At 28.3% G+C, this 26,355-nt stretch overlaps 3 protein-coding genes across 3 annotated transcripts; 2 read left to right on the forward strand and 1 right to left on the reverse strand.

Annotated features, from left to right (window-relative positions):
- Nucleotides 1–2,877: 2,877 nt before the first annotated feature.
- LOC107436972 (uncharacterized) lies at nt 2,878–11,439 on the forward strand. The gene is made up of 5 exons (XM_016048817.3): nt 2,878–3,039; nt 6,174–6,202; nt 7,357–7,428; nt 7,616–7,769; nt 8,767–11,439. Exons 1-5 carry the CDS (start codon nt 2,950–2,952, stop codon nt 8,869–8,871), a joined length of 450 nt encoding a protein of 149 aa, XP_015904303.1. The 5' UTR covers nt 2,878–2,949; the 3' UTR covers nt 8,872–11,439.
- A 9,241-nt stretch (nt 11,440–20,680) lies between these two features.
- Nucleotides 20,681–23,241, reverse strand: LOC107436970 (regulator of MON1-CCZ1 complex protein bulli). The gene has a single exon (XM_016048814.4). It carries the CDS (start codon nt 22,717–22,719, stop codon nt 20,770–20,772), a length of 1,950 nt encoding a protein of 649 aa, XP_015904300.1. The 5' UTR covers nt 22,720–23,241; the 3' UTR covers nt 20,681–20,769.
- Nucleotides 23,242–23,546: 305 nt separating this feature from the next.
- LOC107436971 (uncharacterized) lies at nt 23,547–25,844 on the forward strand. The gene has a single exon (XM_016048816.4). The coding sequence runs from the start codon at nt 23,547–23,549 to the stop codon at nt 24,948–24,950; it is 1,404 nt and encodes a 467-aa protein (XP_015904302.1). The 3' UTR covers nt 24,951–25,844.
- Nucleotides 25,845–26,355: the final 511 nt, after the last annotated feature.

Genomic DNA, 26,355 nt, shown 5'->3' on the forward strand with positions numbered 1-26,355 from the left:
CTCAATTATTACAAAAAATGGCAACTTAAAAATTTAAACAATTATATTTTAGTATTTTATGGATAGAAAAAATTTAAAGTTAAAATTTCCGCTTAGTTCGAACTATAAGTGGCGTTGCTGTAAGAGACTAATACCTGCGATTTTTATATGTATAGTCATTCAGTTGCTCTGGCGACGTCTTTAATATAGCATGCAGCATTGTAACGTTCCTTCTTTGTTGTAGCTTATTAAATTTAGAAAAGAAAAATATTTGATATTCTTTCTTGTGTAAGCGAAAATAAAATGGTATCTCTTTTTTTTAGAGAAGGAACATCCAAAACACATCGGAAAAATATTTGTAAATAAACAGAAAAACTGAATATGTATCTTCTTATTAGAGTTAAAACATAATGCCTGAGAAGTATTTTACTAAATTTAATGATATAACATGAAAGGCCTATTTAAACTTTGCATTCCATAGTTTTAAGAATCATATTACTTCAAACATTAAAATAAGCAAAAAGTATATATAAGCCCATAATTCTATATAATTTAATTTTGCAAAAAAAAATTTTGACAAAAGTTTTATCAAAAAATTTTAAGTTTCAATAAAAATCATTATTTAGAATCTAAAAAACGTAAAATAAAGAATGCTTACGAAACAAAATAACAGTTCCAAAACTTCCTCAATTTAAAATAAAAAACTTTCTTGCTTTTTTTAATTCATAATCGGTCGTAGAAAACCATTCTATAGAAAATTATCATCAAATAAAAAAAAATTATTTACAAGTAAAATTTTTTATTATGAGAATCCTAACACTTACCTGATTTATGAATCCAGAGAATTCCAAAATGATTTGTTCTTCGTTTGAAAACTTTATTCTCAAATAATATATACTCGTACATAGATTATCCTTTCATTACTTTAAGATGACATACCACAAAGTAAAATTTTATATTTGCAAGATCTCGATATGAATTTCAATATGTAACTTAAAAAAAGAATAGCTGAATTCTAGTTGAAATTTATCATCAAAATTAAAAAATACTTACCAAGAAAACGATAAAAATTTATTAATAATCAGCACAAATTATACTTTTTTAAGTTATTCGGATGATTCTTTATTGTTGTTTTCCGAATTATATAGATTCAGAAATATATACTATTCTATAACTACAGTTCTGCATGTTCTGACATTACATTTATTCATTGGAATAAAGTAAGCAATGTTCACTTCACTTAAATTTGTAATCAATTGAAGACAAAGAAAAATGTATTTTACCGTAATACACACATCTGTAACAGTATGGAAGTTATCGGTTGCATGTTTGTTGATAATAGAAAGGTAATTATTATTGAGAAATTTCTTTAAATGTTGGGCGCGTTCCATTTCGGAAAGATATACCAATGTACTGGGTCGTTTTTTTAAGTTCTTCTGCCTTTTCTTTAGGGAAATTTTGCTTCTTATTTGCTGCTAAGAAAATGGCATCAGACTTTGCCAATGATTATGATGGAATTAAATGCCTGATATTTTCAGGCCTCCGCTAGAGGGCGTACTCAAGCGTTGCGATCGCAAATTCAAATGTAAATAGATCTTTATAATTATAATAGAGCTTTATAATTTAAAATTAAAAATAAGCACTTGAAAACAATTAATAATATTAAATACATCCAAAAGCTCATTCTCTAAAAAAGAAAGGAAAAATATATTAATAAAAGTTTAGCTATGGATGGTGTTTTCAGTAGAAATGTAAACAATAACAATCTCGAGCTGTATACCTGCTCTAATTCCGATTAGAAAGTTTGCAGCTGCTAACTACATGTTATTCTACGAGGCGATATTTTCAAACGGATAATTTTGTTTTCAATAAAAGAAATAAATTAGATAATTTCTAAGCTCAAATCTGCCGTATTTCATAAGATATTATGTTATTATGTAATTCTGGTGAGTTTGAAGTAAAAATTTGTTTTAGTTATTTAGAAATATATTGTTAAAAAAGGTGACATGGTTGCTAGATTTTGAATAACTCGCTTTTTTGGCAGTCTTGATATGGCCTCTTTCCATAAGTTTATTTCTGTTTGTTCTTGTTGCACGCTGTGCACCATCTTAAGTTAGTGTTGATACTTTTAGCATTGTAAACACAAGTATTGTTAGCATTGTAAATACAAGTAATAAGTAATCAAATACATTGTTTGCAAGAATCTCAAAACACAATGATGCCAAATAGCTTTAAAATACAACGGAAACAGTAACCCGGAAATTTAGGCGGTACCCAACTTGCAGCGTAGTGTAGAAAACACCATCCACTCAAATTTTATTTCTTAAATAAATTTGAAATATTTATTCAAAAATATCAACTGGACATAACTTATACTTTGGAATAAGAGGGAGGAAAATTGATCATAACAGAATTCGGTATTATAATTTTATTTAGTATTTCTGTATTGCTAAGCAAATAAGGCGTGGAATAACATTATAAAACTAATGCTCCATGTTTTATTGCTTCACAACAATACAGAAAATCTTATATTATTATGCACCAAAACCAATGCAAAATAATTTTACAACGAACGTTAGATAATATTAGTTTGTATAAAATATAACGTCGATATTTTCTCAGCAATATACAGGTATAACCTGTATATTGCTGAGAAAACAGCGACCTTTTGTATCGTTCTAATATTCGAAAGATATACAAGGTAAAGTTAAATTTTTCTGGTTTTCTGATGTTATCTAAATCAGATGCTACTTGGGAATATATAAAAATAATATATAATTCAGTAGTCACAAATCGATAGTTGCGCCATCTAATAAAAATTTGAGTAAATATTTAAAGTGGTCTGAACTGATCTTGCGCAATCACGATAACGACCCATTGCTCCTTACAACGCTTAATGCAGTGAAAATCTGACTCAAAAAATGTAGAAGGTGTTTTGGTTTCGAAATCGTAGACGGCATCAGTCTGTAAATGTCAATAATAATAACAACAATGGGAACTGGCGGCGACGTGTCTCGGTTTATATTATTTTCGATAAATATATTACTTTTAACGAACCAGGTATTATTCAATAGTTAAATAAATGTACCTTACTGATTTTGTAACATGTTAATAGTTCCAATTACCAGAAATCAGTTTTTCCCAATAACAAATAGTACATGAAAGGTGTAGCTAAATTATGTGTTTGGATAACTTAGATTAATTGCTGTATTTTTAATCTTGCATTTGTTTTTAGTAACACTTAAGTTTTCATTAAAATATAGCACATCGTTACTTTTTTATTGTTTGTATTCAATGTATTTTTTTAATTTGTTAATTTCTAATTGACATTGCTAATGTTAGCTTGATAAAGTGAAATTTCTCACTTTAAAAGCAAATTTTAAACAGAACTTAAGTTTGATTTGATTTGAATTTAACTGTTATATATCACATATTAATAATGTGAATGCTTGTATAATATTATCTCGTATAAAAACAGATTTTAAAACCATTTTTTATCCCTTGTATACATTTAAATCTATAACTATTGTACATATTATTATTGTACGTGTTAACGGTTCAATTATTTTTTCCCACTTTTGGCCGACATTTCAAGTAAAATCAACTTTTATTATAAGTGCAGACAATTTCTTCTTTTAGATGCATTTAAATATTTGCATTGTATAAAGACCTAAACATTCCTTTTCTCAATATATACCTATAAAATGCTGATATTTCAATATGGTGATCTGTCACGCCAACTACAATCACCAAGGTGCCAAATAGATATTAAACTTACACATATATTTTTAAAAAAGCCTTTGCCCAGGGATGGTTACGAGTAATACCTTTCGAGTTTACCCCTTTCTGTGTTAGTTTTTCACGCGCCGCTGCCCTAAAGTAGCTAAGACTTGGCTATTCTGCCATAGATGACTATATGAAAATCTCCCCTATAAAATCTTAAATTATGACTCACAAAAGAAATGTCATTCTGCTCAGTTTACCAATGGGTTTCCTATGTCAAATTAAGTTCGTATTCTGTAGGTTTTAAATTGCATTGATATAAGATTGTTGTGTATAGTAAATGTAGAGTAGGTTGTTTCTAATTTCTTGAATAATGTGCAAATGTAATAAAACCTGGATTATCTGATCATTGATTGCTTGATTATCTGACACATGTAAAAAGTGTCCCAATACATGTTTCATCATTATTGCAACTGACGATTCTCAATTAAACTGATTCATTCATATTTAGAATGTGTATATTTAAACTTAAACATTCAATTCAGTAATATAACCACAATATCAAAATTTGCTAGAAAGCGGCAAACAGAAAGCAAAAAATTATTAATGATTTTTTTTATGCTATTGTATTGTTATATATAATAAAAAAATAAGACACAAATACGGATTTATTTTTAAAAAAATTTTTTGTCACTAATTGTTTTAAGTAGTTTTACATATAATTCAATATTTATGTACGCTTAAAATCGATTTTAAAAAGGTTACCCAATTATCTGACAATTTCAGTTTTCTGGTGTAGCCCAGGTACCAAGAATGTTGGATAATAGTGGTTCTCAATGGTCAGAAGTATTAAGAGCGAAACTACTTAGTCCCTGTTTCTATTGGTAGTTTGTAGTGAAGTAGGATTGAAACAAGTGGTGTAGTGAGTAATGCAATTTAAACAAAAAACATGAGTTTATGCTGGCTCCTGTAGTTTAGTAAGGAAACAAGGTTCAAATGCAATTAATTGTTTGAATCTGATTGGTGGAATTTTTAGACGAGTCCGACGATATGTGTAATGAGAATGCCTCTGTGGCCAAGCATTAAAATAAGAATTGCAATTGATATTCCAGAGCAGATAGTTTTTATAAATGGTTGCAGCAGTTGTATATTGCATTATTTTCTGGAAATCTTATTATTAAAATCGTTACATATGATTTTAATACAGATTACATGTAATTTTTTGAAAACAGATTACATGTAATCTGTTTTCATAAATGTGGAAGAGGGTAACTACCTTTAAGGTTCATAACGATAATATTGGCAATCAAAAAGGGCTACTGCTGGTGAAGAGCGGAACTCTTTCCCAGTGACAACACTTCGCATTATTCGACTATCGACGCTTGAATACTCATAAAAGAAGAAAGAATGTTAATTCCCATCTTGATTTTCAAACGGATTCAAATTTGGAAACCATATAGAACTAAAAATTATATTGAACATTGTTCTGAAAGAAGCATTATAACAATTTTTGACAATTAAATGTGAAAAATATTTTGTAAGGGGAAAATATTGTAGTAATATCTTTACAACTGAGCAAGGGAAGGGTCTAGACATGGACTTGGTCTTCTTCCCAGATGATATAGACAAGTGTTGTAATCGCAAATTGAACTCCCCTGACCAGCATATATTTATTTTAGTGTGATAAAGAAATATGAAAACAGGGTTGTATTTTTAAAAAAAAAAAAAAAAAAAAAACTTTGTCTGTTTAACAAATTGTTAGTATTTCAAAATTGTGTGCTTCTACTTTAAACTGCCATACTTAGAAATACAAATGTACACACATGAAGCACTAAAAGAGTATGTTCATGTTATTTCAATGGAAGGGAGCATATTTTGCTCCATCATTTATGATGTACTTTATTTCTCCTAGGATATAAAAAGCACTAATCACTTAACAAAATCACAAATATTTGATAGATTCCTAGCATTTCTTAAATTAAATATTCGCTTTCTAGTAAGCCATAAAAAAAATTTAAGGTTGAAGGAACAAATTGATAAAAAAAGTTCTTTAAAATAATAAACGGGCTCATTTAAGCATGAATAAATAAACATAAATTATTTCTCCTGCTTAAATGAGCCAGTATCATTCAAAAAAATTTTGAATATGGGTGTAAGTTAAGCTATCCAACGAAGATAGAGTGACTGTATTTCCAAAATAATTTGTATTTGTAAAAGTAATTTGTTTGACTATATTTCGAAAGTAGTTCCTATAATTAAAGAAGAGAAAAAAGTTGTAGTTTTGCCAAATCTTTAGGGTTGTTTCTGTAAATAAGAATCTTTTTTTTTGTTAGAAAATTTAATAATAATGATAAATCAATGGTATAATGTCAACTTGAAGTTTGTGTGCTTATTTTGTATTTTAAGTTTTGCTGTTGCAATACATTTTCATATTTTGTTATGAATGCATTAACTATTAAATTTTCTTTCAGGTTTCTGCCTATTACTGCAACCATGATCTGTAAGTGTTATATTATGTTTGTGTTAAGTGTCTAACCATTGATATAATTAACATAGTTTAATAATGAAGCTCTAGATTATTAAAATATAAAAATTATTTATATTTAAAAAAAAACTTAATACTTTGTTAGAAGTTATAATTTTTTTTCCATAAAAGATTTCCGCTTATGTAGATGAGTTTAAAATATGGATTTAGATTTTTATAAATGTATATAAATATTTTCTTTCCAAGGTTTTTTTTTTTCCAAATTAGATGGCTTTTTTTTTTTTTCTTGCTTTGAGCAGTCATTGCAATATTCTTAGTAGAGACATCTAGTTAAAGAGTTAGCCCTTTGCCTATACATACTTAATCATGCCATTGCCTAATTCACATTATTTGCTATTTCTCTTGCTAATGTTCATCTTTATCTTAACAGCTCTAATGTTTGGAGTTCATGCTAGTAACTTGGATGACAAATTTGTTACTTGAAATATTGGCATTATCATATTAAAATTTTGTGATTATAAAAAATCAGAAGAAAATTTGTCCTACAGTACTACCAAAAAAGCATTTAAATTTACAATAAAATTGTTGCCAATCAAGTATGTCAAAAAGTAATTGCTCAAATATGTAAATTGCAATCAGCCTGTTGTCAAAGCAACATAAAGAAATGAGAAATAAAAACCATGTGTTGTTTAAAATTAAATTATTGTGCCTAAATATGTATAATAACTGAATTATGCCAGTTGATATATTCATCTTAAAATATGGCAATAACTTTTGTACTTATGTAGCTAAAAGTTTTTTTTTTTTCACGTTAGTCTACCATTTTTGTATTTTTGGACCAATAAATGAAATTTAAATGATCTTATAGACTGTTGAATTTTCATTGCTCAGGTGAATATTAATAATGCTCATAAAATTTTCAGACTCTGTTAAAAAAATTCATTTTGATTGTCAGAAATTTTAATTTTGTAGTTCAGCCACAAAATGTATTTCTGCATTTAGTTGCCTCAATTATCAACACTAAAAATTATTGGTTCAGTAAAAGTGAAATTTTCAACTTAGGCTCATGAAAAATCTTCAGCAGATTATTTGTATAGAACTAAGGATTTACATGTTTGTTTGTTGTTGCATATTGTCAATAGATTTTTAAAAAATTCTCTCCTCTATAGATGTAAAGAGGATCAATATTGTTGTGGAGACAATTTGTGTTGTGAATATGTCTACTCTCCTTGGTACTTTTGGTAAGATACAAAGTTTTGTATGTATTTAAAATTTGTATATTATTTCCGAACTTTGAAAGTTATCATTGTAAATTTAATTATTCCATGTCTACTTTGGGTTACCTTCAATTAATTATTTAAATGTTATATATATATAATGTTTTTGACTAAATTTTACCCAATTGCTCATAAATATTAAATTTGATAGGGCTGGAGTTGTCTTCATGATTTTAATTCTCTCTGCTTGTGGTGGTTTATTCCGCTACTGTTATGACAACAACTCTTCTTATGTGATCCTCCAAACTACTGGTGATGGCTATTATCCAACAAAATGCTTAGATGATGACAAGGCTTTAAACAATGTAAGTAGAAGCACTATTTGTTTTACATTAAAAATATCAATTTTTTCCATTTTTTTTCCACGCTATTGCTTGCTATGTTCACGCTATTAAAATGGTCTCAAGACTTGTTAAGTGAAAGTTTAATTGCTATAATATAACAGTTCCTTTATAATTATAACAACTTGAAAATAGGTTGCTAATTAATGCATAATATAATATAAGTGTTAATAATAGTAATTTTAAACTTCAAAAAGAATAGCTTCAAAGTATTTTATCTCTTTTTAGCATAATAATTTAGTTGAATAATTTTGCAGTTTTTATTTTGGTTAAGTGTTTTGAGTAATTGCAAATATGTGGATCTTTCTGTTTCAACTTTTTATTAAAATTATTTGTATATAAAAAGTTAACATAACCACAGATTGGATTTGTTTCTTTCATTGGCAACATCAGAGACTCTATTGCATTAAAAAATAAATATTTAAGTAATTCAAAGAAATGTAAGTATTTTGTTACATCACAATAACCCAAAGAATGAATTTCTATGATCAGATTACTAAGTGTATGAAAAAAATATGTTTAGTTTCTCCAATAAACTCAAAAACACACTGACCAGAAAGCACCCCAGCTATTAATCAAATTTAATTAACACCTTGATTGAAACTGTATTATGTCCATTTTTGTGCTTTAGTCTACACAGCACTAAGTGTATGCTATCATCTTTTTGATAACACATGGTTTATAGAAGTAACATTTGATGTTTATAGAAGTAATTTATCCTATCCTCCTTTCTGATAACACATGGTGTTTATAGACATAGCATTCTGTCTCCTTTTTGATAGCATTTGGTGTTTATAGAAGTAGTTTATTCTTTCCTTTTGGATACATTGTGTTTATAAAGGTAGAAAACCCTATCTTCCTTGTGTTTAGAGAAGTAGTATACCCTATCATGCTAATGGATAATACGCGCTTATGGAAATTTTCTTATGCAATAAATTAAATAGCATGCAAATATTTTCAGGTAATTATTAACAGAGATGCTCCACCAGCTTATTCAGTTGCCCACACACCCGACAACTATCAAAGATTCTCGTATTACGAACAGCACAAGTCGAGCAGCTCATGAACCAAACTTGTCATTATTGATCTGTGTGCTCATTAAAGCTTAGTGGGACCACCATTAAAAAGGACGTTTGGTTCTACCAAGATTCATCTGTGTCGTCTCCTCACAAATATATAGACTGGTTACCTGTGTGTGTGTATATTAACAAAAGGGTTTCTTAAATATATTTATTTTCAAGATTGAGCAGAATATATTAGTCATTTTATAAATAATTGTTATTATTTGGTTGTTGTTGTATTTAAATTGGATTTAAAATATTTATATATACTATGGATATCAGGTGCTGATGTATTTTAACTTGTAGTATTAGTTTCAAATTGGCTGCTATGATGAAATCAAGACTATGTAATGTGTTTTAGGGTGTAAACTTTATTATGTGCAATTTCATGCATAAGTCAGGTTAAGTTAACAAAATTCATTTACTTGTGTAAAATGTATGTTGATATTTTTGATGTTGTAAATAACACAAAACCACTAAGTAACATTTTTAGCACATGGATATTTAGTTCCTTGTTAAATACTTCATTCATAGCTTTCAATTTTTGAAAACTGTAAAATTTATTTTACTGATGTACCATTTTATTATTTTTAACATAAATCCGAACATATCTTGAATAAACTCAGAATACCATCCTATATTTTGAAAGAGAATAAACTTCACATTTTTCTTTAAAAGAATAATTAAATAACTTAATGGATTACATGTATAACTAATTTCTAAAAAAAAAAAAAATTTCGGTAAAAAAGAAAAATTTATTAGCAAACTAACTTTGAAACCTTTAAAAAATATAATATTGAAATGTTTAAAAAATAATTCCTAAATAGCATCTCTGGAAAAGTTTTTTTTTTCTTATTTAAGTTTTCATTGTATATTATCACACTGTAATAATTTGTAAATTAAATAAGTAATTAAAAATAAATAATTCCCTTTTAACTTCAAACTTGGTTCAGCTACCAGAAACCTTATTTGATGGTGACAATCAATAGAGAAATATATATATATACCAATAATTATAATGATTTAAAAATATCATTATTTTTGTAACACTTTTTCCTTATTCCATTTAACTAGTGTAAAATAAATAGATGTAACTATTATGAATTAGTGAAATTTTGAAATATTTTCTTGCATTGAACATAATTTATAGTACCTAGTTTCTGTAAAATTGTTTGCTTCTGCTATTGCAGTGGTTCCCAAACTTTGAGTCAGGGCACTTTTTTTTTTCTTAAGATTTTTGCACAGCCCTCCAACATAAGTAAGAATATGACTGATTATAAATAAGAGATAAAAATAAATGAAACTCTTTTATATGTTATTCAATAAACTCATGAATATCATTAACATTAGTTTCTAGCAGCTCTCAGGGAAGAGAATGAGGGAATCAATGACTAATGAATCTCACTAAGGGAATCAATGATTTAAAAAAAAAATTTCAAATATTCATTGAAATTGAAAGAGTATTAAGTTTCATTGATAGTTGTACTTTTTACAATTTATCAATGATTAATAAAACTAAAGTTATTGAATTTTTTTTTTAAATAATATGCCTATTCTTGTTGTGAAAGAAAAATATATGAGTTAAAAATAAATCACCTCCTAATAATATTTTTTAAAGAAAATTTTTATACTATGTATTTAATTCATTGATTTCAATATTTTAAATGCGATTGAAATTCATATATTTATTTGCCGTTCAGTTATGAGTAAAAAGAAATGAACTTATTTAAATTTTAAATGCCTGTAAATTATAAATGCTTCTTAAATGAAGATTCTAGTTATAGCCAACTTTGATATGTAAATATATTTGTCAAATTAATCATCATGCTAGATAAATGTTTATTGATTAATTGCTGTTTGTGCATCTTCCAACAGCTCTCTTTTTTTTCATATGGAATAGTTTTTATGAGAAAATGGTACAAAGTGTAACATAAAATACTGATATCGAGCAATCAAAAGATTTTGAGGTGCTTAATTTGAGGCAAATTGAATAGTTCCTACTCTCCCCTCTGCATAATAGAAAGAAAAAGATGCTCAGGTAAATATAGTGGGAATATCTTTAAAATGCTTACTGCTTCAAAACTATACTTGGTTTTGAATTTTTTGTTTATTCTTTTCACTATTTTATTTTTTCTATATTCTTTTGAAATTATTCTTTGATTTTTGCTTTGTTTCTGAAGTTTTTCTAAATACTTTTGATTTTGTATATTTTTTATTATACTTTTTTTTTAAAAAAACAGCCAATAATTTTATTATTGATACTGATTAAGGTACGTAGTAAGTCATAAAAATAGGTCCATTTTTATAAATTCTTCGCAAAAACATGTGAAACAATTATCTCTTTGTATTAAAATTTAATTTTGAAAATTATAAGGATCTTTATATCTCTAAATATTTCTGATGAAAATTGAGACTGATGATGATTTCGATGAAATAAACTTTAGCAGCAAATAATCTTATGGTATTTGAATGGCATAGTTTTATTTTTCTTAGATTCAATATATTGTATTTGTTAAAGAAAAAAAAAACACATCTGTAGATTGTGTTCTAAAGGCTAGAAAACTGAATGGAAAGAGAAGAAAAAGAACTACAAAAAATAAAATTTTTATTGTCATGCTTTCCCATTGCGCCTTTGGGATGGCTCAGTTGCTACAATATTTTTCTTTCTGTTATGCAGCATATTACTATATTTGAATATATGTATTATTATATTTGTAACATATTTGTAATCAGCACCTAAAAAAATTTTATCCAGTATCAAAATTTTATGTTACACTCAATGCCATTTCAGTGTTTTCAGAATAACTAATCATTTGCACTATTTTAAATTAGTATTATTATTATATTAATGTTCTAGATTCTGTTGCTGTTCTCATTTTTGTTAATCGATTGCAATTCAGAAAAATTTTAGCTAATTTTAGTGGTGTCAAAAATTTCTACATTTATGAATTTGATTTTTTTTTTCTTATCTTCATAGCACTGCATATCATGTCATACTGTAATATTAGATAGAATATCGCTTACAATCAAGAATAGAGTAAAAGAAAAAATTTATCAATTGTCTCTGATAATTGGAATATTAATGAGTGCCAAGTTAGAATCAATTTCGAAATATGTCTAGAATAAGCAATATTGTTGACAAGAATGTGTATAAAATTAAAATTAATCGCAGGTTTTATAAAGTTTGCCAAATTTATATAAAAATTTTCAGAAGAGCTTTATTTCTAAATACATATAAATACAGTTGTTCATACGATAAAACCAAAATCAATACAAACAAGATCTTTACTGAAAAACAAACCTTCATTACATGAACTTAATGTTTCTTTTTATAACTCATCCATAATGATCAATTTGTTAAAAAGACCTTTCACATTAACATTTATTTTATGGCACTTTCTGTGGGACTCATTAACACATGAATTAACTAAAGAATTATTCATTAACTTTTGAGAATTAACTTATATTTCTTTTTTTTTTACTATTTTTCAAGTATAACATAAAAAATTAATTGAAATAAAAAATTAAGTTTTTATGGAAAAACTAATTGAAATATTGTTTCCACTTGCAAACTTAAGAAAGCTTAAATGTTCTAAAAGCAGAAATCTAAAGCATATCTTAGGAAGTTTAAAGTTACGAGTGGAAATAAGGTATTAGCAAGCTTCTTGTATTTAATAATGGGGTAATAGCCCATGGACGGTCAAGGCTTATTGTATCCATGCCAGTTTTCTTGATCTTGGACTCTGGCTTACAAAACCAGATGTTCCAGTTGGGTGATCTGCCGAACGCAGAACCTCCACTGTCCCAAGCATGCTTGTTTTATTGACCCACTGAAGGAATGAGTCAACATTTGTCAGTCTGAGGATGAGACCTGTGGCATGAGGACGTAAAGCGTTACCACTTACCTACCAGGCCTCTTGTTTTAAAATCTTAACTGTATATATTAGACCTCACATCCAAAACAATTGGTTTTAAATGTATAATTTTTGGAATTTGATTTTTTTTTCTTTCTTTTTTTAATTATGGATAGTGTTTTCAATTTAAGAGTAGACATAAACAAATACTGGAATTTGATCATTTCTGTTTCCAATTAAAAATTTTGTTAGTTTATCGTTTGTGTAATTTGTTTGCAATTGAAATAAATAAATAAATGACGATATACTCTCCAATTTTTTAAGATTTATATTTTCTTTATTCAACTCTAATGGTTTCAAATAAATATTTCATTAATTAATTTATGTATATTTTTTTTAATAAAAAAAGGAATAAGTAGTCTTGTTTGGGAAGTAAATGGTGTTTTGTCATTCTTGATTTGTTTTATTGTTTGTCTTACTTTTTATGAATCATCATTGGTTTAAATTCAGTTAAGTTAAAAACATATTAAGAAATTTTAAAAAATTATTCTTGTAGCTATTTAGCTAATGGAGGAAAAAAAACTTTATGTGTTAAATTAAGACCTTTTGTAACTGAGTATTTTAATTTCTTCTCCCTGACAAATTAGGCGCTCATGTTGCATATGTGCTAATAAACTTGTGTATTCATTGTTTACCTTTATTTTGTAATGATGACACTAATATTTTTAATTTAACAATAATCAGTACATGAAATCAAATATAGCAATATAATAATTAATTATTATAGAAAATGGGAATTGTAAACTCTCTCTTGTATGTAGAAAGCACTATTCATAATTTTTCTGGCTGAAAAATATAATTCTATGTTTCAAAATCTTTTCAAGTTTTTAGATTCCACTGCTTATTAGATTATTATTATGCCCCATTTAATATTCTATTAATATTATTTGTGCCTTATGGTAATGTTCAGTTAATAATTTTAATTAGTATAAATAGCAATGCAAATCTAAAAATAATACTTAGATTTAATAATTTAAATTTCCGCTGTAAAAATTAAAGTGCCAATCAACATGTGTATAAAATGAAGAATGTGAAACTGACTTATGCTTGAATTCATATCATTATAGGTATCTTTTACATATTCATCTTGTATATGATTATTATGTTCATCCTTCTGTAGTTTTTATTCATTATCAGATATTCTAATAAAAAATGTTTTAAAAAAATAATTATCTTCTTTTTAAGATATCAGATTCTGCAGTCCTCCCCACTTAATTATTGAATAATCCCCTTTTGCAAATAAAATTTAATTGAACCAAATTATTTATATAAAAACCGTTGTTAAATTTTCACATTTAAAAGAATACTTATGGTTGCCATGTTTTCCCTTAATTGCATGAATGGGGAAGAAAAATTATTTTTTTTAAAAAGAAATGTTTCAGCTGCTAAAATGAAATTTCCAGTTCAGGAGAGAATACACTGACACTTTGATAGGGACTTCCTGTCCAATTCCTAATCCAAAGAGGTCAAGGGATGGTTTGAAAATCAATCAAATCTTGTTAGCATTTATATACTAAACTAGGGGGGTTTTTACCCCTGTTTGACACACTTGAGTCACGCACCATTTAGAAACTGAAAAATTCAAAACAGTCTCCAGTTACAGATTTCTTTGGGAAAAAATAAATAGTATTATAGTGTGTAATACTTTTTATTCGCATCGATTAATTTTTACATCGCGTAATATTGATTATTAAAATTAGTTTCCTTAAAACATTATGCTATGTATTACATACAAATATTACATAAAATTTTGTAATAACATAGCATTTAAGATTGATTTTTTTCATTCCATTTATAATCAAATAAATATTTAAATACAGTTAGCTGGAACCAATGGTATTTGCATAAACGGAGCAGACAGTATTAAATGCTGAGTCACACTAAATTCAAGATGTTTCTAAATTTTCATACAGTTTATAATGAACTGTGACTTTCTTATTCATGTAAATATGCAAGCCAATGTAAGGTGTCATTACTCTTTATTGTTTTTAGGAAAAATTCTTATTTAAAATCATTTATCATAATTTACAAAGCAATAAATTTATTTTAACTTGGTTTTAAAGATAAATTATTGCTTTGTGTTTCATAAGAAATTTTTATTTCAAAAAATTCGATTGTAGAGTAGATTACTGATGAGATTAATTTGCCTAAAATATTGATGCAAATTTATTCAACAGATTTATTAATTATTATTTTAATCAACTGATTTTTTAATAATATTCAATCACATAAATGATTTTAAAAGAAAATGAATAAATCTTTGTTTCAGCCTTGCTTAATGACAATGATATTTTCTTTTTTGATATTTATTGTTGACAAGATTATTAATATCTGCCGTAGAATTTCAATAATTCAAAATTGAACAAAATAAAAAATCTTGCATTATCCGAACTTCCCTTTGTAAAGATTATTTGTTTTATGTACCTGAAAATGTGTTGAACCTATTGCTATAATATGTATATGTATAAGTACATACAGCTATTTAGAAATATTTTTAGAGTTAAGCAACATTATATTAATTTATTGAACAATTTGACCTAAACAAGCTCTGGATAATCATTTTTAGTAACTTCACTCCTGCTTAAATTTAAGCAGGGATGGGGCAACTAAGATTGCAAGTTAATGCTTTGTGGCATTTTTTTTTTTCTTTTACTCAATATTTGTCCAGGAGGTTTTACTGAGTTTTTCTAATGTAGCGTAAAGAATCTATAAATTTGACTCATTTTTTACCAACTTTGGTAGGAAAATATAATGTTAAAAAAATGCCCGTTTTGGAACAGATGGAGGCATAAATTTCTTTGGACTATTTAGAGCACAGCTAGAATAAATAAGAGAAATGTATGTTCGAAGTACTTTGGTTGCAAAAATATTTGCTTTAAAAAAGCAATAACATCACCAAGCCATGATAAACTGGCTGCAATTTTCTTAGATTACTATAAATAATTGAAAAAATTATAAAACCTAAAGCATCAACTAAACAAACAAATTTTAAGGTTTATGCTATATAAGGAACATTTCTAATTGCTTTATGGAATTGTCTATTAAATAAGCCCAAGGCATCAACTAAACAAAAACAACTTTAACTTTTTTCTTTCTTTCTTTTTTTTTTGTTATCCTAAGACGTACCAATAAAATTGGTTCAGCTGAAATTGCCTTTCGCATGACAAAAATCTTCGTAGTTAGAAATATTTGATGGGGGTAAGCAACTTAAAATATTGCTGTTACTGACATTTATATATTTGCATGTAAATCATAAATGCCTCCAATATTTTCTTGATAGATTGTATTGAAGAGAGTGCACTCCCCCAACACAATCATTTTACCAAATATTTTTTAACACGTTTTTTTTTTCAACACTATTTTAATTTTCTATTAACTTTTTGGCAATATCGTTATTTCTATTTTGATAACATTTTACTATGTAATAAATCCAAAAAAATTCATAGTATTTTTTTTTTTTTTATTAGTGAAGCTTTGATTTTTTTAGAAAGGAGTTGGGGGCTTATTTCTTTAAAAGTATATATTAAGAATCTTACTTACTCCTTGGTGCTATCACCCATGAAAGATCTTGGCTTCCCTCACCACAAAATTCCAAACTCTTCGATCCTCAGCTTTTTTTCCATAGTTTTTAAGTTACATGATTTTCGGGTCTCGCTCAGATTCCTTCAACCATCCTTTTCTGAATCTTCCAACACTTCTCCTTTTTATTATTTTTCCCAAAAAAGGCATTTTTTAAACCTAGATTCTCATGCATTCTTATTAAGTGACCACCCAACCTCTGTAGTCTTTTAGACTCATGTTAATTATATCCTTGTTTTGACATAGTTTCTCTATTTCTAGATTCGTTCTGATTCTCCACAAATGGCCACACTTTAGAGGTCGAAATATTTTTCGCATAATTTTTTTTTCCAAATTTAAAAGCAACTTTCCTTATAGTGTGTAGTTGTTCAGGTTTGGCTGTCGTAGGTTATAACTGGTCTCAATATTGTTTTGTAGATTTTTAAATTTAATGTACGTGATATACAAGATGATCTAAATAATTTCTGCTGTGAGGAAACACATATGTTTCTTGCTGTAAGTCTGACCTCTATTTCAGTTTTGATGGAATTATCTACTTTTATCATAGATGTCAGGATTTAAAGATCCCTTCAAACTCTAGTCGATCATTGACTGTTGGCATCTGATACCTCCAGTCCTTTACTATGTATTTGGTCTGTTAATTATATTATGAATATGTAATAACATTTTTACCGTTCCCAAATAATAATGTATACACTTTCAAAATAGTAAAAAATAACTTAAATTTCCTATTTATTTATTTAAAAAAAGCTAAAAAATAGAGAAAACTGTTTATGTTAATATTTTATTTTTTATTCACAAAAATTTATTGGTCTAGTTTTCCCAGAGGTCTCGAGATTCGCAAAAAATGGTGATAAAAGTATCACTTCAACATAGCGCCGCAACATTACAATTTTTCGAAACATATATACAAAGTTACAGTACAGAACCCGTTATCCGGAATTCGGAAAACCAAAAAACCGGAACGAAATTCNCCCCCCCCCCCCGAGTGTTTTAAAAAGGATGGCCCACCCTGCCTGCCTTTTTACAGAGGTAAATGCACCCTCCTTGCCCTTTTTGTAAAAATGTCTCCCCCTTTTTTTTAGAAAAAAAAATTTTTTTTTTATGTAAAAAAAAAAAAAAAGAGATTGCAGTAGCAGAAACCCAGAACTTCAGATTACCATAACTACAGCAAATTATTCTTAGGATAAGTTAATATGTATATAATATTCTTTCTCATAATTATTTGAGTATTTTGAATACTGATTTGAAGGGTTTAAATATCATATAGCTAAATATAATTGGTATAATTTTTAAGATTAGTGCCTTTCAAAGCTGAAGGTGCCCCTTTGTTTTTAGAAAAAGCCCCCTTTTTTATTTTTAGGGAGATCTTTGGTTAAAGTGTCTAAAACAAGAATATTCTTACTAACTTATTAATGAATATTATAATTGCACTTAAGGCTTGTGGAAATCTAGCATGTAGAGTTTACATTAGAGATTAAAAATTTACTCATAACTTAAAATAAGTTTAGTGTTAAAATTTCTCAACTATTAGTTATTAACTATTTACTTAAGAAATATGTAGTAAAACTAAAACTATTCAAATATGAAGAACCAAAAAATCCCTATCACTAGGTCACCTAGATCAGTAGAATTCTTTATCTCATTTTTTCAACATATTATTCTACTAAAGCAAAAACCGATGTGACTATAACAAATGACATACTATTAGTATGTCCAAAAACACTATTAGTATAGTTCATTTATTTACTATTTTCTATACGATTAGTATGTTCATTTATGTACTTTTATTTGAGCTTTATTCACGTTTTTTACTTTATCCTACATTTCACAAAGTATAACTATGCTTTGTTGGAAATTATTCTACCATTAATTATAAGCAGGAAGATTCATTAGAAAGAGATTTTAAAAAAATTATAGTCAACTCTTTCTTAAAACTCAAAGGCAATGTTAATGTATATATCCATTTAATGTTAGTTTGAAATGTTACAGTTTTAATTTACCTACTGCCTTAGTGTTTATTTCATAATTTGTTTTATTAAACTATAGGAAATATTTACTTTTATTTATTTATTTATTTTTTCTCTAAAAGATTTCTTTCAAAATTTTGCTTAGATTTTCTTTTAATGAGCATTTAATTCCTTTACAAAAAGACATACATGACCCATATCACTAAAAAATAGTAGAATATGTTTATGAGAAACTGTTTTTTTTTTAGTTTTTTTGCAGCTAATGTGATACTTAGCAGCCAGCTTCTAAATTCACAACAATTTTAGAAGCTGGCTGCTAAGTATTCTTCTTAGCTCTTAAAATTTTGCAAGTTAAGGTTAATACTCTTTAAAATATTTTCTTTTATAACTGTCATTGGACAGCCGACTAAATTTACAGTTTATGACTACCAATGTTAAACTCCATATCCTTGTAATTTTGAACCCAATCCAGAAGACAAGGGAACTCCTGGATCAAGTATTGGGAAGAATTTGCCATCATTACACACTTTTGCGTTACATGGAGAGGAAAACCTTCCACAGTTAGCCAGACAACAAGGGGACTCTCTGACACATGATCTGTCTACCACTGAGGATATTTTGCATCAGTGCTATGGTCTGTGTGAGCTGGGTGAAGAATGCGAACCAATGAGCTATTGCCGAGATTCGAATCCGGCTCATCTCATTGGGAGGCGAACGGGGCTCTATCCCATGAGCCACCACAGCTCTTCTTCAGAATATTGGCGTTACTTTTCCCATTATAATAAAATTTAACCGGAAAAAAACCACCATTTTAAAAAACTAAAACAAAAGAGTTGAACAATATGACACAAGAAAAATTTTGCTCTAGAATCAATAATTAGTAGCTTATATGCGAAATCTGCTGTCAGCATTTTTTGAAAAATATTTGGTTTAGTTTATTCAAATTTTGATCAGCTTTACTATGAACATACCCAATATTTTCTTTAAGTAGTTAATTATTTGAATTCTATAAAAATATAAGTCACCATATTTTGCAACGCATTCTGTTATCAAACATTTCCATAACTGTTTTATCTCAGAAACAAATTCAGCAGATTTTGAATACGTGCGAGTGAAACATGTTTTATAATTTAGACCAGTGTTTCCCAACCTTTTTTGTACCATGCCCCACCTAAGCCTTTCTAAAATTCTTATGCCCCCCTATGTAACATATACATAATTTTTAATATTAAAAAAATCGAATTGCTCACTTAAGAAACTTAGGAAATTGTTAGCGAAACAAAGTAAGTAAATTTTCAGAACATATAATGAAAAACTAAAATTCAAATTCGAAATAATTTTAATAAATATTTTTCTATAATAATTTAATATTTTAATTAAGTGAGATTCTTGCCCTTGATGCTTGCTGCACGTAGATTTTATCTTAGGTTCCAATTTGGTTAGCCTCAGTCTCAAGTCTCCCCGTTGTGTTATATCTAGACGGATTTTTTTTTACCAATAAAATCATTTACAGCACTAAATCCACATTCAGCTAAATATGAAGATGGAATCGGTAACAATAGTTTTCTTGCACATTTGATTGAATTTGGGTATTTGTTTTCTGTTTCCTCACGAAGCCATGCCATCACTCCTTTCATATTAAATAAGGTTTTAACTGGCTCATCATTTTGCATTTCTGCAAGTTCTTCTTGATATATTTGATATATCAGACAAATCCACTAACATGGACTGCAACATCCATGTTGGAAAATAAATTTGTTTTAAATCAGAATATCTTTCTTTTAAATCAGCCGATAGAATTTTCAGATGATAGACAATAACAAGTAAAGCGGTATCATTTACTTCACATTTTTGGAGCCAATGAAACTGTTCAAAGTTTTTGTTGTTAATATATTTCTGACATAACTCAATAAGGGTAATGAAGCCAAATATCTTCGCTTTTGCATCAACAAGAGTTTTATTTGTTCCTTGAAGTTTCTTATTTAATATATTCAGTTTTTCAAAGATATTGACTAAATAACTCACAAATGCTTTACCATCGACTGTAAACAGATACTTCATTTCAGGTTTGTCACTTAAAAAATCCCTAAGTCACATAATATTTATTGACCACAATTATTTAAGAAATTGCTTTTTTCTTTCGATTTTGTCACCGAAATCTCGCATTGCATTTAAATGGCCCAGAGCAAAAGGTTTAAACTCATGTCGAGTCCATTTTTGAATTGCCCCCCTTTGCAATTAAATTGCCCCTCGGTGGGGCGTGGGCCCCACGTTGGGAAACACTGATTTAGACATATTTCAAGCTAATTTATAATGAAAAACAATTTACTGAAACAAAATATGCTTCTAAATTAAATATAATATATTTTATTCACAAAACATAACACTATTTTAATTTACCAACAAACATTTTTGTTAAAAAAAGACATAGAGGTCAAAATCAATTGTCATATTCATAAGTTAATGTCCCATAAATGTTATTAAAGTACTTCACAAAAGCTTCACAATGTTCACCTGGTTCAAAGTCTGGTGACCCTCGAAGTCTAATATTTCTTTGCTCAAAAAATTTATATACGGAATAAAATATTCTAGGATCCCCAGTATATATAGCAGCAGATAGGTACTTTTGAGAAGAAAGTGAATCAACAGCTCCACACATTCTAACAAATGATAAGGCTTGAAGAATTTTTTTCTGCGACAACAACACTTCAACTATCTCTTCATTCGTATTCTGGAGTCTTTTAAGCATGTCTAACGCTAATTGATACGCTGGTGGATAAACACTCTCAAGAGTTAGCATCAAACAAGCTAGCTGTTTTGAGTCATTTAGTATCTGATACTGCAAAAACTGATGAAGCTGATAAAACTGCTTATTCTGAACCATAATATTTATCAGCAATTTACTCAGATAATGTTGAACAGACTGCTGATATTGGATCAGAGAACGAATGTACTCGAGCAAGACAGAAACGGCAAATTTAGGGCTTATGTTTTCTTTTTCAAATATGCAGAATACATGAGAGAACATGTCTGCTTGATCAATTACAACAGTTGGTTTATGGGTTAATGTAATTTGTGGACTGTTTTTAATCGAATCTTGCCTTTGAAGCTCGGCGTTGAGCTTGAAGATCTCATTTAATTTATCGAATATTTTTGCTAAGGTATCGAGAGGTAACCGACCGGGAGACGTCAAAGCATCGTGACAAACTTTTAATATTAAAGATTTAGAGGTTTGTCTCAATAGCAAGAAATCGACTAGTAAACATTTGTCTTCTAAAACATCGACAACAGGATCTAGATTCATTTTTACATACCACATAAAACCTAATTTAGGGTCGATAATAACATTTGGTAAGAAAACAACCCAATTAGGCGAATATAACTCGCACATAACCTTTTGCTCTAACGAATTTTGACTAGGCATTGCGGGAATCGTAATCACAAAAGGCTTTATGGGGCATCTAACAATTGGGGTATGATAAGATATGAATTTGTCATTGTAACACGGTAGATTAATATCAAACATCATTGATTCTTTAGATGCTTGGTGATGAACTACAATAATATTATCAATGACATTGATTGCAAAACGACCACTCTTATCTAACCGCAATATATCTGTTTTACGAGGGGGGCCATCTTTGATAACTTTATAAACAGCAATCTCAGCCCCCGGGGTCCCTGCCGTACGAGGTTGATGACGTAGAACAAATATACAAGTTCTATTGTATACTGTGGCAATACTGACATCCCTTTCGAGTAAGCAAACCTTCTGCAATTTTGGAGCTGCGGGCAAGTCTATTTCAAACCTTGCCAACTTATAACATGTACCTTGACGAAACTGAAATGGATGCATTACGTTGCATAAGCTTCCTGATGATATTAGAAGCAAAGAGTTATCTGGATGATAAACATACCAGTTACAGGACAAACTCCAGGATTTCAAAGATTTTAAGGTATGTTTTTCAGGTATAACTTGGTAGTGCTCGATACCTTTATCCATCACAAACACAATTTCATTCACATTGGTCCAAGAAAATCCCAAAATTTTCATATTTTTACCTTTGCAGCTTTGAGAGTATTCAAGACTATCTGGCTCTTCGTTAAAATTCATGAATTCAATGGATTTAAAACTTCTTTGAACAGATAATATTTTTTTATCAGGAGAAAACTTAATTGACATAACATCGCCTTTATCTAGCATGCGGAAACTGTAAGATATTACTTCTTGTGGTCCCTTCACAACAACTCCTGTAGTTCCACCAGATCTAACTGCAAACACCTGACAGTTAGCTTCATCATAAAACACATTCGTTAAATTGCTCACAGGTTCAAACTGCACAGTATCATTACTTAGCTCTAATATGTGATTATCAATAGCAGATTCCATAATTAAATCTAGTTACAGTCTCATATGTTTAAATAAATATATTTGAAATTTTTAGTTTTTTTTATACATTCAAAGAAAATCAATTTCCAAGTTTTAGCATTTCCACATTGCTTGTTAACGTCTTTATTATGTAAAGAGTTTGAATATAGTGTCAAAAACCACTTAATTATTGATTCTTAAAACTCATAGTGATTAGTTCTGACTATGAGTTTAAAAGATCCAAGCGAGATATCTAAAAATTTTATAAATATTATAGTTTAAACTATTATTTCAGTAGAACTCGAAATACATTATTTAGTCTAAGAACTTGATGGAAAAGGACATAAAGCTATCAAACGCGCAAGTCGTCCAAACTAACACATTTTAGCAGGAAAACAAATTCTAATTATAAATTGGCAAGTAGTAAAGTTTTATTTGCTTATCTTTGATCATAACAAAAAGGAGGTTTTTGTTTAGTTTTAATTAATATCACTAAACAACGTTTTTGTCTCCCTATTACTGTAATATAAAGGTAAGCCTAATTTAATTATGTATTTAACATCTAAAATACTTTTCTGTTTCTTAGAGGAAGAAAAAAAAATTACAGCAGTTGAATATTAAATTCTACTTCAATTTTTTAAATTATTTTAAAGTATACGCAAAAATTAAGAAATTTTTAGCGTAAGAATAGTACATAGTTGTAAAAGAAATAATTACCGGAAGCGAGCGAATGATATTAATTACCGGAAACTGGCCGACGGCTTTGCATGTGATTCGTGAATGACAAGTCTTATTAATTTATAACTATCGTTTTACATTTCAGTTTGATAAAAAGACTCCTTTACAGGATGGCAAAAAATATGGAATTACTAACTGAATTACTAAAAATTAATGTTTTCAAGCTGGGTGAATTTACTCTGAAAAGCGGTGTTCCTTCTCCCATTTACATCGATCTGCGAGCGATTATAACATTTCCTGACATTGTGAAGAAAATAGTCGAGGACATACGTGTTAAACAAAATGAATCTAATATCCAAATGGATGTCATATGTGGAGTACCGTACACTGCTCTACCTATTGCATCAGTATTTTCTGTCCTTTACTCTACTTCTATGATAATGAAAAGAAAGGAAGCCAAAAATTATGGTACCAAAAAAATGGTGGAAGGAATTTTCACGAAAGGTATGAAGTGTTTAATTATTGAAGATATTGTTTCTAGTGGCTCAAGTATCGTCGAAACAGTTGAAGTATTGAGAAAGGAAGGATTGATTGTTACTGACTGTATCGCTATTTTAAATAGAATGCAAGGAGGAAAGGAGAATCTAGCTAACAATGGTATAACTCTGCACTCGTTGTACAATATTAATGATTTATTTAAAAGATACTGCGAAATAAACGAAGTAGACAAGACTCTCGTTAAAAATGTAACTAATTACTTAAAAAGTAATTCATACATTCCCATGAAAGTAATTCCTTCTGATATTACCAAACCATTTCAAGAAAGAGCTTCATTATGCAAACAACCTGTATTAAAACGCTTATTTAATATCATTAAGGAAAAAGAAAGTAATTTGTGTGTATCAGTCGATGTTGTTCATTCTAAGCATCTTCTGGAGATCACAGAAAAAGTAGGTCCGCATATATGCATGCTTAAAACCCATATCGATGTTTTAAATGATTTCACCCCAGACGTTGCAAATTCATTGGAATCCTTATCTCGCAAATTCAATTTTCTTATTATGGAAGATCGCAAGTTTGCCGACATAGGCAATACCGTTATGCATCAATATTCAGATGGATTGTACAATATCAGTCAATGGGCCGATATCGTTACCGTGCACGGAATACCGGGATCAGGCATCATCGAAGCTTTGAAGTTATCGAGTAAAGGACAAGAGCGTGCGTGCATACTGATAGCCGAAATGAGTTCAAAGGGTGCACTTACTGATGAATCCTATAGGAATAAAGTTATTGAAATGGCAAAGGAACATCTTGATTTTGTTATAGGATTTGTTTGCCAGCAAAAACTTTTAGGGGATGATAATATTATTCACATGACCCCTGGTGTGAATATTTCTGCCGAGGGCGATACTTTAGGACAACAGTATAAATCTCCCGAATCTGTTATAAGCAATGGAACAGATGTTATCATCGTAGGCAGAGGTATTTGCAATGCTGAGGATATTGTTTATGAAGCTGTACAATACAAAACAAGAGGTTATAGTGCTTACCTTAAAAAATGCCAGGTTTAAAAATGAAGTGCCTAGCAAAAGTCAATGATTTTTTAGATTAAATAAACATTTTGTTCCTAAATGCATTTAAAAATAAATTGTTGTAAACTTTATTAATCTGTTTAGTAAAAACAAACTCGCAGAACCTGTGACCATGGACTAGATTTATCTTTCAAAGCTTATAACTTAGCCTCTGAACAACTTTATTAATAAAAATCTTTTTTTTTTCAATAAAATATATATATGAATATTAAAAGAGGTTATTTTGAGCCTTCAAAAAAAATTACCTTTGGATTTGTCATCCTGCTCTTTTAATCACTTATTGTCTTAGTGCAGGCCTGAATATTAAAACCATTTTGTTTAAGTTTTTAATTATTTATGGCAGTCAGTTCAGTTTTTGCAGAAAAATTTATCATGAATTTTACTTCCCACTATGTAAATACATGTTACTTTAAATTGTGATCTAAATGCTTACAATTTTACCTTATTCGAGTTAGCCTCCAACGTGCCAATTTTTAGTTTTTGTGGCCTGCCATCAAAAGAAGGCTGTACATTCCTTGTAAAAGAATAAAATGTTTTATTAATTTTTCTTACTGCTTAGTTTTTAAATGACTCTAGCTTATATAATTTTTTAATTAGTAAAATTAACATAAATGTGTTTTTAGAAAACAAATTAAATCATCTTATTATATAAAAACGAATATATTTTATACAGTATCAGAAGCTTATAAATCAGTTTTTTAAAAAAAGGATTTCTTTCTTCATATTATTTGTATTTGACTAGTGATTTCAATGTCTTCATGAAAATTGACTTTCAATTAAATTAGTTTTCATATTTCCTGTATGAATGTCATTTGCTTTTATAACATTTTCAATCAATCAGGATACAATAAATATTTTTGAAGCAAAAATAAATGCATTTGATTCTTTATTTCTATTTCTTGATTGTTATCTGTTTGCTAAAACTTAACTTTCATGTTAAAAAATTCATTCAAATCATTTCATAAAAAGAAGAAAAAAAATTTATTAGAAAATAATGAATTACATTTATCTATATGGTTTCCCCACCTCTATATTGCTGTCTGAATAACAAGCCACTTATTCTTTTCAATATATGTTTGAAATATTACAAACATATTTTTAGTATTTCATATAAAATAACATTGCTCATCTTTTTATTAATTTTTTTCTTTTTTGTTGGAAAACACAGCTATTAAAAACATAAAGCTATTATTTTTTTAATGATTTCTTACAAGTTGAATTAAAAATGAAACTTTAAATTTTATATTCAAATAGATTATGCAGATTAAACATTCTATTAAATGATTAACTTGAATTTTCAAATACATATGAATATCCTTCGCAAGTAGTCAAATAAGACGCGACAGTTGACATGTTAAACAGGAAATTAGGCATATTACAAACA

Source organism: Parasteatoda tepidariorum, chromosome 10 (assembly GCF_043381705.1).
Source record: "Parasteatoda tepidariorum isolate YZ-2023 chromosome 10, CAS_Ptep_4.0, whole genome shotgun sequence".
Classification (NCBI taxonomy): domain Eukaryota; kingdom Metazoa; phylum Arthropoda; class Arachnida; order Araneae; family Theridiidae; genus Parasteatoda; species Parasteatoda tepidariorum.

Coding starts and splice junctions, on each gene's coding strand:
- LOC107436972 (XM_016048817.3), top strand. CDS start 2,950: ATGTCAATAATAATAACAACAATGGGAACTGGCGGCGACGTGTCTCGG. Junction 6,203..7,356: donor TATTACTGCAACCATGATCT/GTAAGTGTTATA, acceptor TCTCCTCTATAG/ATGTAAAGAGGATCAATATT. Junction 7,770..8,766: donor ATGACAAGGCTTTAAACAAT/GTAAGTAGAAGC, acceptor AAATATTTTCAG/GTAATTATTAACAGAGATGC.
- LOC107436970 (XM_016048814.4), bottom strand. CDS start 22,719: ATGGAATCTGCTATTGATAATCACATATTAGAGCTAAGTAATGATACT.
- LOC107436971 (XM_016048816.4), top strand. CDS start 23,547: ATGGCAAAAAATATGGAATTACTAACTGAATTACTAAAAATTAATGTT.